This window comes from Nilaparvata lugens, chromosome 8, assembly GCF_014356525.2.
Source record: "Nilaparvata lugens isolate BPH chromosome 8, ASM1435652v1, whole genome shotgun sequence".
Taxonomy (NCBI): Eukaryota; Metazoa; Arthropoda; class Insecta; order Hemiptera; family Delphacidae; genus Nilaparvata; species Nilaparvata lugens.
The window spans coordinates 29,229,277-29,244,133 of record NC_052511.1 but is presented as its reverse complement, the minus strand read 5'-3'; the positions used below and the strand labels follow the sequence as shown (position 1 = coordinate 29,244,133).

Here is a 14,857-nt window from a genome sequence, read left to right as displayed (position 1 = left end):
TGCCGGGTACACGTTCAAGCATTTATGTTATTGCTTTCTTGGCAACGCTGTGCTTCAACTTACAATCTCCAGTTTGTTTTGATTGTGCTGCCGCCGAACGAAGCATTTAAGCTCCTTCATTTATAATTCAACTTTTAAATTACCATTCTACGCTGTGGAGTGTGAGTTGTAAGTCATAAGGGTACGATCTCAATTGCTAAACAGTTTTCAAGTTCTACAGCAACCGGGGATTAGCACAACTTTGATTCAGTCTGCTAGACTAAAGTAGAGGAATAGTGAGGAAAAAATTGAAATACAACTTTTCGCTGGAACTATTTTGCATACTATTGCTGGAACTATTTTGGAACTATGTTTGTCGCTCTTGATACAGCTTTTGAATTTTTGAAGTGGAATATTTGTGAAGGATTACTGGTGAATAGGATATGCTGGGTTGAAACAATCAATTTACTACTCTTACTCAAATAATATGAACCTCTTATCAACAAATTTTTATGAATTTTCAAATTTCCAATGGGACTAACTAATCTTGAATGAAACATGAATTGTTTAAATTTAGTTCAGTTGAATGGTAATGAGTTTTATCTACAATATTTTTTGTCACAATGTTTCACTTGTATATTGTAAACACTAAAATAGTTTGTATGAAACATTCGTGATTCCTTGACAGCAGCATACTATTAATCATATTTGCTTATATTACTTATAACGCGCGACATATCAGTATCTTTTAAAATAGTTTCCATCAAAAACTCTGTTGGGATAGTTTTGGGTGAATGCCTGTTGTATCTTGATGCAATTTACTTATCGTCTACATGAATAAATAAATGAAAATCCCATGTTTTTTATCTAAAAAAGAATCTGTATCAATTGAAATAGCACTGTGCTTCTCCCACAAGTATCGGAAAGCATAATATCATGAATATTAGTTCAAGTATGAATTAGAATGGAAGACTACTACATTTCCAGTTCTAAAAACTAGCAGAAGGTTCACCATCAAACTTCAATTATTATTGTTCTACTTTGTTCCGTTCACAGACTATGATCTAGAAAATTTCGAATTTCATTTTGATCTAACTCAGTTTCAGTTGATGTTGATGAACAATATTATTTCTTTTGATTTTGAAGAGATTGGAGATGAATATTTTGATTTAATAGAAAAATCACATATTATAATGATAGATGATGATGATATTAGAAATATTGTGGTAGGCCTACCTTCCTGCTGGGCCCAGGACAGAAGCGACTCGACGCGTGAGTTGTAGGAGGAGAAGCAGTCCTCGAAACGCCCGCCGCCATCAAGGCCCACTGTCTCGAAGTTGGCTTTGACGCCGCAGAGTAAAGCCGTCGCACAAGCTGAGCTTTCTCCCACCTGGGCGTCTAGGTTGTACGTCTGCAAAGAAGTATTCGTTTAAATTTACTTTACTGTTTCATAAAATAGAAAACGAATCTAGGTCTCGAGATCATTCATTCAAAGTTAATCACTGTTTCACGTAAAGCTACATACAGACTTAAGCGCCACGAACACCCGCATTTCACTTTTCATCATTTGATTATACGGAGTGAGTCCTATGTATGGGAACCCTTCAATAAATCGGAGACTGTTGTAGATATTATAATACTGTAACTTTCAGGATAAGTTATTGGTCGAATACTCTACCTTTTGATGAACAACTGAATTTCAACCCCTCATAAGGGGGTGACTTAGGGGTTGAAGCTCCAATATTTTATATGTAAACATCTATTGTGCGGTACATCATTTTAAAGGCCTTCTTGAAACAAGAAAGATGACATCGACAAAAATGTTCTATGATACTTAAATACTCTACCTTTTGACATACAACTGGATTTCATACCCTCATAACGGGGTGACTTAGGGGTTGTAACTTGAATATTTTATATGTAAACACTCATTGTGTGGTACATTATTTCAAAGGTCTTTTTGAAACAAGAAAGATGGCATCGACAAAAATGTTCTATGATACTTGTATCCAAAATGGCGGCTGATTGAAGTTTTAGTTTTTAAAGAAATGAGGGGTTGTAACTCAAATATTTTGAACGTAAACACCCATTGTGTGAAACATATCTTGAAGGCCTTCTCAAAACTTGAAATATGACATCATTAAAAATGTTTTATTTTCCTTTTTTTCAAAATGGCGGCTGATTGAAGTTTTAGTTTTTAAAGAAATGAGGGGTTGTAACTCAATATTTTGAACGTAAACACCCATTGTGTGAAACATAATCTTGAAGGCCTTCTCAAAACTAGAAATATGACATCAATGAAAATGCTCTATGATACTTTTATTCAAAATGGCGGCTGATTAGAATTTATCAATTATTTCTTTAAAAACTCAAACTTCAATCAGCCGCCATTTTGAAAAAGAGGAAAATAAAACATTTTTAATGATGTCATATTTCAAGTTTTGAGAAGGCCTTCACAAGTATGTATCACACAATGAGTGTTTACGTTCAAAATATTTGAGTTACAACCCCTCATTTCTTTAAAAACTAAAACTTCAATCAGCCGCCATTTTGGATACAAGTATCATAGAACATTTTTGTCGATGCCATCTTTCTTGTTTCAAAAATACCTTTGAAATAATGTACCACACAATGGGTGTTTACATATAAAATATTCAAGTTACAACCCCTAAGACACCCCGTTATGAGGGTATGAAATCCAGTTTTATGTCAAAAGGTAGAGTATTTTACCAATAACTTATCCTGAAAGTTACAGTATTATATCTACAACAGTCTCCAATTTATTGACGGGTTCCCATACATGGGAACTATACAGATGGTAATTGAAGCCTACTGCATCATTGAAATTGTTGAGGGGGAAGCTCCAAAAGGAGAAATTTTGGGATGGAGGTTCCAAATAAAGGGCGAAAGTGTTTATTTTTTTAAGGATGCGGAAGTGTCTAAACACGACGACAACTTTTTCCAGTTGGTGCTTTTTCCAGGTCCAGTTGCTGAACTTGTGGAGTGATGCCCTGAGTTCACAGATGATGGCTAATGATTAGGAGATCATAAAAAAACAAAAGGCTACACCTGGAACGGTTCCTCCTTCAAATTATGAAAATATTGTATCTTTTGCAGTTAAGAACTAGTTTCTCTTATTCTTAAAGGTGCGTACAGATATACGCGCGGCGAACATGAGCAATTCACTTTTAATCAGCTGACCATATCTGTATTTTTACAGAAACGGTAAGATACAGACATAAAGCTTGGCATCAGCTGATTAAAAGTGAATTGCACATGTTCGCGGCGCGTAAATAATCTGTACGCACCTTAACATATCACATAAATTTCCGACTTAAAATTCATAAACATCTCTACCATTTCAGATTTGAGTGTTTGGATAACATTTAAATCAGAAGAAAGGGAGTCTCAGTTCAACTATTAAAACAATCTGGTGTGGCGCACTCACACAACTTTCCTTGCCGTTATGAAAATTTATCACCTGACGCTAGTGTTCACGCACATCTCAAGACTACTATATTCAAAGATGCAAGCCACCTGGTGACAGGACAATAACGCTGGAGAAACACGAAGTCTGCTATCTCTTCATAGTGAATGATCTTATAGAATCAACAGTTGCCAACAGTTTGCAATTGAAATAATAAAATTTTCTCGAATTTCGAGCTTATTTTCAATTTTAGGTGAAAATGTTACTGAACTTTAATTGTAAAGATTTTCATGCTCAATCTTTTCCACTTGGAATTTTTTGTTTAAATTGTATCTGAAGCCTGATAATTGGGAATCTAAAATAAAAATTTGCATAGATGGGGCGGAGCTTCTGGAATTTTTACAGATATGAGACTTGTGGCAGTTGATAGAGTTTATCAATACCGTAACTATTTTAGGTATGAATTTGATCAAAATCGTTGGAGTCATTTCCGAGAAAATCTCGGAAAACCCTGTTTTTGACAACATTTTCGCCATTTTAGCCGCCATCTTGAATTGATTCATCAATTGAGCCACCATTTCTTGTTCGAGCAGTGGTGACGGCCGGTTGTGTTTTCAGGAGCGATAAGATAAGCGGTTATTGCTGTGTCTTTGGCGATTGTTGGATTTCTCTCATTTTGTAGCCTCAAAACAGTCATTATTCGTAATAACATAATAATAATTAGTTAACTACCACAATCAACTCAACTAATACATAATAATTATTACTAATGTCATGTTTTTAACAATATAGTAGAGTAATCACAGTCTAGATTCAGATAATTCTTGCATCAAACTTATAGCATAACTACAAAGTAAAGACGTAATATAGTAAAGTTTCAAATAATTCTTGAAAGTAAAGACTTATTACATCTTTATTAAACTATGGTATAACGCATATAACTTAGTTCAATTTATCAATTTCTTAAATTCATATTTTTAACTTCATTCAATTTAACCCAATCATTTCAGTTAATAAATAGTCAATTTCTGGTGTCTCTTTCTTTTATCCAATTGAAGTCATCTTGTGATAGACAATATTACGTTTTTTCGCTCTCTAATTTACAGTTTTTTCAAGCTTTAATTTAGGAATTCAGTAATAATCCAGCCTAATTAAGTAATACAGCCGACATTTGCTACATGTAAATCTACTTACACGGCGTATAATACTAGGAAATTGAGAGAAAGAATAATTTTTAATAAAGTCAATTAATTATAATATAGCTGTTTAATTTGCATTGTGATAAAGTTTGCATTTTTATTACCTAATATGATTGCATATAAAGATGATTGATTCATCACACCGCTCTTTTGTTTGGGGGCTTATTGCATTATATAGCTGCATTAAAGGACTTACTGATTGTTTTGTCCCTTCTGTTCGAGTAAGCGTTGTGCAGTGGTGTGATATATTATATCAGTGTAAACACTGAGCAGCCTTGCTAAGGGCATGTTGTCGGGCTTGACCCGGGCCTGGACGGGATACGCCCGGTCCATAGGGGAGGCATAAGTTAGGCTTTCAATTTTAAATTAACTTATTATAGCTAAGCAAGGCCACGTGAGTTTCTTGCGTTCGCTTCCAGCAGAGAAGCGGTTTGAATCAATCTAACTATAACACTCTGATTGAGAAATATCAATAATGAGATAAATCTCCTGTAATTATAATTGATAAATGATCGCACATTAATATTTTGCTTCGGAACTGTTTCCGTACTATCATGTAACTGCATTTTGTTTCTTTCTAATCTCATCGGCCTCTTATCTTTAGTAAGCTAACGGTTTATCTATTCAGCTCTCATTTTTACATTTCAACATAAAAGCCTGTAAAGTATTTACATCCAATCACTTCTCTACTTCAATTCTATGTTATGTAATAGAGCCCACTCGTGTTAACCTTTATAACAAAAATAGTTACAGAATCACGATCTATTCTTTCACATTGGCGAGGGTTTAACGTTGCTAAGGACATATTATAAATTGTTGTGGTATTGATTGTTGTCATGGATCTCATGGAAGTGAGAACTTAAAGAGGGAAAATAGGGCTCCTTTATAACTCATTCATCTTCCGTAAATCTAACACTTTGAGTTGCGGGAATCTTTCATGGCGTTGTACTAATAAAAATTGTTCTGTAACCTTGAAGACTACACCAAATAAATCTACACTAGTAGAAATGAGGGGGGATTCTCATAACCATTCAATTAATATGAGCGGCATATCCTTTGTGAGTAGACGGAATGATGATGATGATAATGATGATTTTATTCAGTGCACAAATCTGGATCTAGATTCTGAAAATTCTGAACCTGAGAGACTAAGTAGTGATAAGGATTTAAATGTCTATTTCCCTCTCCCAACATTTGACGATAGTAAAGCTGAGTTGAGCTTCATACGCTCCAAGATTGTTGAGTTGGAGCATATAAAGACTAAGTTGATAGAAAGATCAGTTGAACTGGAGGCTACTGAGCTTGACTGGATAAAGCACCCTCCTTAATTGAGGGGAATACGAGTGTGGATGTACCTCCAACAAGGAGTCGTGAAGGTGACATGCGCGTGGTAGAATTGGCAAAACAAATTATTGACATGGAGTTACAGATAAAGGAAATGATATCCACAATAAGGACATTGGAGATGGACAACTTAGTGCTACAGGGTAAAATCATAAGTCTGAACACTTTAGCTGAGTCGTATCAGAAGGATGAAAAACAGCTGATAAATGATAATGTTGAGAATACAGAGGGAATATCCAGTCATTGCGGGGGAAGGTCAGTGGATTCCGCACACGAAAATAGGAAAGCATTCAAGAGCCTCATTATAGGGGATTTCATAATTAAACACCTGAAATCTGACAATATTGTGAATGATAATACATGTATTGTGAGCTCACCGGAAATTGGTATTGACGATTTGAAGAACTCTTTAAAATTATATAAGGATGTTTATAATGTGGTTTTGCTGAATGTAGGGACTAATGATGCTTGGAATACAAGAACTCCAGACGACCTGGGCATTAAAATGAAAGCTCTAATTAAAATGGCTAGGAATACATTCCAAACAGCTACGCTGGTGGTGAGCGGTTTACTGCATAGACGTGACATAGACATAAGGTATATTGATGCAATAAATGGTGTCATTGAATGGCATTGTGCCCAGTCTGATTGCACAATATTTGTAGATCCTAATTGTTGAATTTCCGATAGGGACATTGGGCGAGATGGGTTGCATCTTAATAGGAGAGGATCCCGGAAGCTTAGATATCTATTCAACCGTATTATTCATCGTATTAACGATTTTATCGTAACGAATTTATCGTATTATCGTATTAACCGTATTATTTAGAGCAGAGATCTGTGCAATCACCCACTTCTTTCACTTCATCTGAATCGACTTTTTTAGGGGTTCAATCTCAAGTAGAATGATTGATAAGACAGAAGCTCCTAGATTTAGTGTTCTTTTTTGTAATGTGCAATCATTGAATAAAAAGATTTATGATGTTGAAATGTTGAATTTTAAAGATGAGTATGATATTATGATTATTATGTTTTACAGAGCACTGGATGAGAGCTGACGAGCTTGAAGTGGCTAGAATCTGACTATTCCTTAATAACTGCTTTCTGTAGAAAAGAGAAAAGTCATGGTGGTGTCGCTATGTTTGCTTCAGATGCTTCTTGTTATTCAATTAGAGAAATTGATGTTGAGGGGTATTGTTCAGAATTGCATAATGAATTCGCCTGTGATTCTTCATGTGCAGAGACTTGTTATATTGGCAGTATATCGATCACCAAATGGTGATTTGGGTTTGTTCTTTGCCAACTTTGACAGGCTCTTAACATCACTAGCTAAATATCGACCCGAATATGATTTTGTTGTGAGTGGTGACTTTAATATAAATGTAATCGATTCTACTGCTAGGGAACAATTGATTTCAGAAACACTTTAAGATCAAATGACTTACACCTGACCAACTTTGAACCAACTCGGGGTCAAACCTGTCTGGATAATGTAGCGACCAACTTAGATTCTGGTTTGTACTTGGTGGAAGTAAGGGATTACGTTTTGTGTGATCATTTTTCGGTGTCTTTCAAGGTAACTGTGAATGATGAGGGACGCAGTTGGGAAGGTGGACCTAATGATTCAAATTGTCCCCCCAGACTGATAAGACCTATAACACAGGATAGAATTGAAAATTTCTGTCATAGTCTCAGTGCGATTGAGTGGCCCAATGCTTTGATTTTCTCCGGGGGAGAGGAGAATTTCAATGCTGTCATTGACCTTTTCATGAGGCTCTTCCATGAATTCTTTCCTGCTAGATTGTCAAAACAAAGGAGTTTCACGGAAAAAAGAGGAATGTCTGATTGGATAAATCAGTCTGTACTAGCTATTAGGAATTGTGTCTTGATAGCATATGATAAGTATAGATTGAGTCAATCACCACATGATCAACGTGTGTTTAAATCGTGTACGTAAGCTGTACAGACATGAACTGAGACAGGCTAATTTGCAGTACAATGCACTAAAAATTGAGAGGGCTTCTAATAAGTGTTCTACGGCTTGGAGCATTATCCGGGAAGTATCTAAGCCTTCAAGACAAACAATACGAAATACGCCAGTCACACCTGATGAATTCAATGAATTTTTTGTCTCGTCTGTTCCCCATATACGTGAAAGGATTGATACTCCTCCAGTGTCAGCTGTGCAATTACTTGCCAGGAGTTCTGCTCCGGTTTTCACATTCAAATTCAGGCCACTCTCTTTCAAGACTGTTGAAAACAGTATTGGAGATGGGAAACAGCAAAAGTAGGGACATATATCTTCAAGCTCCTAAAGGTTCAAGCTCCTTAATTGAAGCCGTGATTGCTTTCATTGTGACTCCTCTTACAAATTGTATTAATGCCGCCCTGTATTGACGATGCAGTTTTCCCCTACATTCTGAAGCATTCCAAGACAGTGCCAGTTCATAAGAAAGGGAGTTGGGACGATCCTGCCAATTTTCGACCTATATCAGTAGGATCAATATTTGCAAAGGTTTTTGAGACTGGTAGGGCAATAGCATTGTATGAATATTTGGAAAGCAAGAGTATATTCACATCTTCCCAGTATGGATTCAGGTCTGGTCGGTCAGCAATTGAAGCTGTGAAAAGTTTGGTGATGGATATTTTGAAGAGTTTTGAGATGAATAGCCTTGCTGGAGTAACCATGTGCGATCTGAGCCGTGCATTTGATGTTGTTGACCATGATATATTGTTGACTAAGCTTAAACACTTTGGCATTGAGGGAAAGAGCAATCAACTGTTGAGATCATATTTGACGGATCGTAGGCAGACGGTTTGTGTTAATGGTGTCTTCTCTCATCCAAGATATGTGAAATATGGCGTTCCACAGGGATCGAATCTGGGGCCATTGCTTTTTATAATAATGACAAATGATATTAGAGTGAGTGTGGATAGTAGGATAGTGAGCTATGCTGATGACACATCATTACTTTCATGTGATGCAAATCTGGATATGTTAAGGGAAAGGATGGCTGATGCTCAAAACGACATTTCTTCTTGGTTTCAGGCAAACTACTTCTTATTGAATCGAGAAAGAACCAAGTCACTTATTTTTAATTTGAAAAATATAAAAGATGAAATCACTTCAGCTAAGCTACTTCGTATTATTCTAGATACAAAATTAACATGGACATGCCACATTGACTGGTTATGTGGTCGGCTCAGTAGATTGGTTTTTCTTATAAGACGTCTGAAAACTCTTATTCCTCAGCAATTTTTGAGGACGTCCTACTTCGGGTTTTTCCAGAGTTTAATTCAATATGGGCTTATCCTATGGGGTGAAGCAGCCAATACTAGTAGGGTGCTGCTTCTTCAGAAAAAAGTAGTAAGGCTTATGGCCAATGCTGAGTACTTCGCTCATTGTTGTCCAATATTTGTTTCGTTGGAGGTTATGACTGTGTTCAGCCTGTACGTCATGCAACTCCTGGTCAGGGTCAGGGACGAGTTGGATGTTCTTGAATGTAGGTCTGAGATACACGGGCATTTCACCAGACAAACATGTAATCTGAATGTTCCTTTTGTCAGGCTAAAAAACTTCAAGGACATTATAGAATATTATCAATCAAGGCATTCAATAAGCTGCCTGTTAGTGTGAGAAATATGAATCAAGCCCGTTTTAAAACTCAAGTTAAAAAGCTGCTAACAGAGAACCCATTATATAATGTAGAGGAATTTTTCAGTTTGCCCGTCGATGTGGTAAATACTTATTTTGTGTGATGATAATATATGTGCATGATTTGGCTCAGTAGTTTTATAGGATTTTATTCTTGACGACACCTAATGTACATTATATTGTATTTATTGGTGGTTTAACATATTCTACTCTATTCTGTTGCATTTGATCGAAATTGTCGGATCCTTATATTGTAAGGACCTTAAGTTCCAAATCTCTGTGTATATCTTGTACACAAACGCACATACACTCATACACACTCATACACAGACACAGACAAAGACACAGACACAGACAAAGACACAGATACAGACACAGACACAGACACAGACACAGACAAAGACACACACAGACACACACACACACACACACACACACACACACACACACACACACACACACACACACACACACACACACACACATACATATACTGATCAATACCCAAAAACCAATTTTTTGGACTCAGGGGACCTTGAAACGTATAGAAATTTAGAAATTGGGGTACCTTAATTTTTTTCGAAAGCAATACTTTCCTTACCTATAGGGCAAGGAAAGTAAAAACTTGTGAGAATCATTTTGATGAATTTTCTGTTAAGCTCCTCATACCATTAAGTTGGAGAGTTGATTTCATCAGAAATACATTCTTTCACAAAAATGTATCTGAATACTATTAAATAGAAATGCTCTAGTCAACTTCAAATTGTATTTCTGAGTCATCATGGTGTGAATTTCAAAAGATGACATTCAATTATGATGCTGCCGATTCAATTACTGTATGTAATGATATTCTCCAGGTATAAATAGGTATTCTAGGTACATTGGTATTCCCTTTATTATGTTGAAAATCTGGTGTGGTACACTCACACAACTTTCCTTGCTCATTGAACTGCAAGCCTCATTCTCAAACGAGAATAATTTAGGGGAATAACATAATGACGATTGGCGGCAGCATATTTGCAACTACGATCAGACTACTGTATATGTGTATATAATATTACTAGCAGGAACCCGTGCTTCGCAAGGATCTATTTTCAAACTTGATAATCTGAAAACTTGACGTAATGAAATTTTAAAGAACTCAAAATAGGCCTATAACCATCCTTGATTAATTAAGAATCTAGCCTATAAGCAAAATTTCAAGTTAATTAGTCCAGTAGTTCAGACGTGGTGATGCGTCAAACATAATTTTCCTATCCCATACGTGTATAAGCCAACTCTTTATTTTATTATAGATGTGGTTAACGACTGCAAGAGATAGGAGTGTGGAACAGAATAGTTGTGAAACTATGATAGCGCCAGAAGTATCTCAAACACAATAGTAGGTACTACATGAACTTTTTGAAAGTGATTAAAAAAAAAAAATGTTAAAACAACAGAACTGAAAGTTGTCAACCTTATCATTCTACCTCCATTTAGAGAGGCTTTTGTTTGAGCCGAATGAAATCTTCTATCTTCTATATATATAAAAAATGAATGTCTGTTTGTGTGTTTGTTCCCTATGACTTGAAAAATACTTGACATAACGGCAGGAAACTTTGGGAATATGTTGTGTGAATATTGGGGATGGTTTCTGACCAGAAATTTTAATAGGGTGGCTAATAATGATCATTTATTAATATATTTTACAGACCTATGTTTTCGAAATTGTCGTCCTAGTGGCTACCGAAGAACGGAAAGATGATCATGATTCAAGATCATATTGAGATTATATGATTCAGCATCTAAAGTTACCAGCTGTAATAAACACGCCACCCTATGATAAATTGTGTAGGCTACTGGTATTACAACGTTAGTTTGGAGTTGAAGTGTAGTTGATTGGTACCAGCTGTAGATAATGGTTCCTTAGAAGACCTATACAAATATAATTATCACTCCCCTATCATTGACTAACCGGAAAATGTTGGGAAAAATAATTCACCTCATGGAAGAGAGTTGTTCATATTGCATTTATTATTACTGAAGAATGTCAGAATAATTCACAATTTTTTTGAATTTAGCTTAGCTTATTTTCATCCTGAAAATCCTAAAATGGAAGATGGAAAGAATATGTAATTCCTGGTGATGATTCATCGTACATCGCATATTTCCTGGACCATCTATTGACAATCAACAACTATGAAAACATTGAACTCATCTTTGAATAACTAATTTATCCTATCTATTTTTTTTTAATTCAACACTTTACTGTTAGATATTACTACCAATTGATTGAGAAGAATATGTTTTGGGAATAATGAATGCTGCAATACTAAGCACATAGGAAGTTCGTATTTAGATGTGAATGAAAATATTGATTGTCAGATAAATTTCATGATTCACCAAATAAAGTGAAGTGTACATTGACTTTTGGCGGTACAAAGTTCGCCAGGTAAGCTAGTTGTAAATAAAGCTTTATTATTAATAGTCAACACTGAAAAAAGACAGGCTCAATCACCAGGAATACTATAAATTCCGTGAAGGACCAGTAAGCCATTAATTTTGATTAGTTTAATCACTTACATTATGGACAATCAATACGTATGACATTTATTAGCTACAAAATAAAAAACTTTGATTGAAGTGACCCGGACTACTACAATATGAATAACCATTTAGATCAAATAAAAGATATTACTCACATCTCTCATCAACTCCTACTTCTTGTTCACAAAATATTAACACAAAAATATGAGTTATATTGAATGAACTCACGGCTAGTACTCAAGTTTGTCTTTTTCTGGCCATGCTACAAATGAATATAGGTTTATGTTTGACTTCTTGTTTTTGTAATCTTGTTGTCTATTAAGAAATTTTTCAAAGTGTTTTTTTTGCAATAAAATTTGAAAAAAAGAATTATCAACAAACTCCTAACCAAAGAAAATATCTGTGCTCTGTTGTAATCGGAATGTATGAGACTCATACAACAATGGAACAAACACGTGGCAAGCTAGCGCTTTCGATTCATGGAAAATTAGATTCGATCAGCTGATTGATAAAATTATTTTAAGCTTTCCAATGATCATAACATAATATGTTAGAATATCATGTGTCAATTATCTCAGTTCCATATGGCATTCACCTTACCATGTTCGTAACCTTACTAAATATGATCCTTATTCATCCTTTGAAACCCTTAGAGGCAAAATATCTCAAAAATCCCTTCTTAGTGCGCGTCTAGCATGTTTGAAGAATATTTGTGCAAAGTTTCAAGTCTGTAGGACAATTAGTTTGAGCTGTAGTGTGATTTTACATCAAAATTTTCGAAAAATGCCCTCTCCTGGACCCCCCTGTGCTCCTGATCGAAATTTTTCTGCATAGATCTAATTTTTTTTCGTAGCTGAACAAAAAAGTTCCTCATGACTTTGCTGTGCAATGAGCGGTTAAAAAGTACAAAATTTTGGGGGGGGCCCCAGCTCCCTCAGGGGGACAAATTTCTGAAAATCCTTTCTTAGTGGATGTTTCCAGGCTACCATAAACAATTGTGCAAAATTTCAAGTTTTTAGGCTCAGTATTTTGGGCTGTGGTGTGATTTCAGTCTGTCGGGGCTTAGCCTTTTATAATAAAATATTATATATTATATTATAATTGTTTTCAGAGTACTTTTTCCTTTGTGCAAATTGAGAAATTCGATGATTTTTCAAAAGTCGTCAAAACAGCTGTTCTACAGATGAAATATCTTGACTATAAAAAGTAAATTCGTATGGCTTTTGTTGGTGGGGAGTCCCTTGCGGGAAGGTCCCACCACCTGAATATATAGTTTAAGCCGTCAATGGGCCTTACGACTGTCATACTTCAGCTGGGACCGACAGTTTAACGTGCCCATCCGATATCTTGACTATGACTGTGTTCTTTTTATAAACTGCTCTACCTACCTCATGCACGAGAAGGAGGTTACAAAGTCCATTTCTCAAGGATGGGGTGGACCCCCCGTTAGTTTCCCAGGAAAAAGACTCATGCCAGTTGATGGAGCTGATAACTATACAGGGTATGAATTTGAAAAAAATCGTTAGAGCCGTTTTTGAGAAAAACGTGAAAACATGGTTTTTTAGTAACTGTCATTTTTCTCAAGAATATTACGGAGCTCCTGAAATTTTCCCAGAAATGAGACTCATGCCAGTTGATAGGGCTTATGAATAGCTATCCATGGTATAAATATGAAGGAAATCGTTAGAGCCGTTTTCGAGAAAACCGTGAAAAAAATGGTTTTTTAGTCATAATCCGCCATTTTTCTCATGAATATTACGGAGCTCCTGAAATTTTCTCAGAAATGAGACTCATGCCAGTTGATAGGGCTTATGAATAGCTATCCATGGTATAAATTTGAAGGATATCGTTAGACCCGTTTTCGAGAAAAACCGTGAAAAACATGGTTTTTTAGTAATTATCCGCCATTTTTTCCGCCATCTTGAATTGAATTTATTATTGTTGGATCCTCATGGTATAAGGACCTTAAGTTTAAAATTTCATGTCAATCGGTTAATTAGGAATGGAGTTATCGTGTTCACAGACATACACACATACACACACAAACACACACACACACACACACACACACACACACACACACACATACACACACACACACACACACACACACACACACACACACACACACACACATACACATACACAGACCAACACCCAAAAATCATGTTTTTGGACTTATATACGGGGACCTTGAAACGTATAGAAAACTTGATTTTAATACCTTAAATACCTTAATTTTTTTGGAAAGCAATACTTTCCTTACCTATGGTAGTAGGGCAAGGAAAGTAAAAATTACAAACAATTCAATTCAATTCAATTCAGTTTATTTCCAAAAAACATAATACACGAATAAGAAATACAATATACAACATATTTTGGAATCCCCCTACTAGACTATCCATCTGTGTGTAGGGGGGGGAGTTCCAATTTATACATAATAAGCTTAATCTGCTCATAGAAGTAAATAATAGAGAATACACTTATATTATGGATGTATTATTAATATTCTGATTTTAAAATAGATAATATATTGTGCTGATGTATATTTAAGAATGAGTATGTAGGAATATGTATGTAGGAATAAGTATACTTAATACCTTGATTGATTAAAAGAATAAATAGAGAAGAAAAAACAATATTTTTTTGAAGACCGCAGTGGCAGGGATTCCAGAAATTCTCAGAAGAGAGAATGAAAAAAATGCATAAACCAGAAAGGCAAAACAG

At 35.5% G+C, this 14,857-nt stretch overlaps 1 protein-coding gene across 1 annotated transcript in view; it reads right to left on the bottom strand.

The window, feature by feature from the left end:
- The window catches only part of LOC111043695 (alkaline phosphatase), a 356,072-nt gene that overhangs the window by 49,961 nt on the left and 291,254 nt on the right, over positions 1–14,857 (bottom strand). Inside the window, exon 4 of the mRNA XM_039434462.1 lies at positions 1,216–1,390. Coding sequence (XP_039290396.1) covers positions 1,216–1,390 — 175 coding nt within the window. The remainder of the gene's footprint in view (positions 1–1,215; positions 1,391–14,857) is intronic.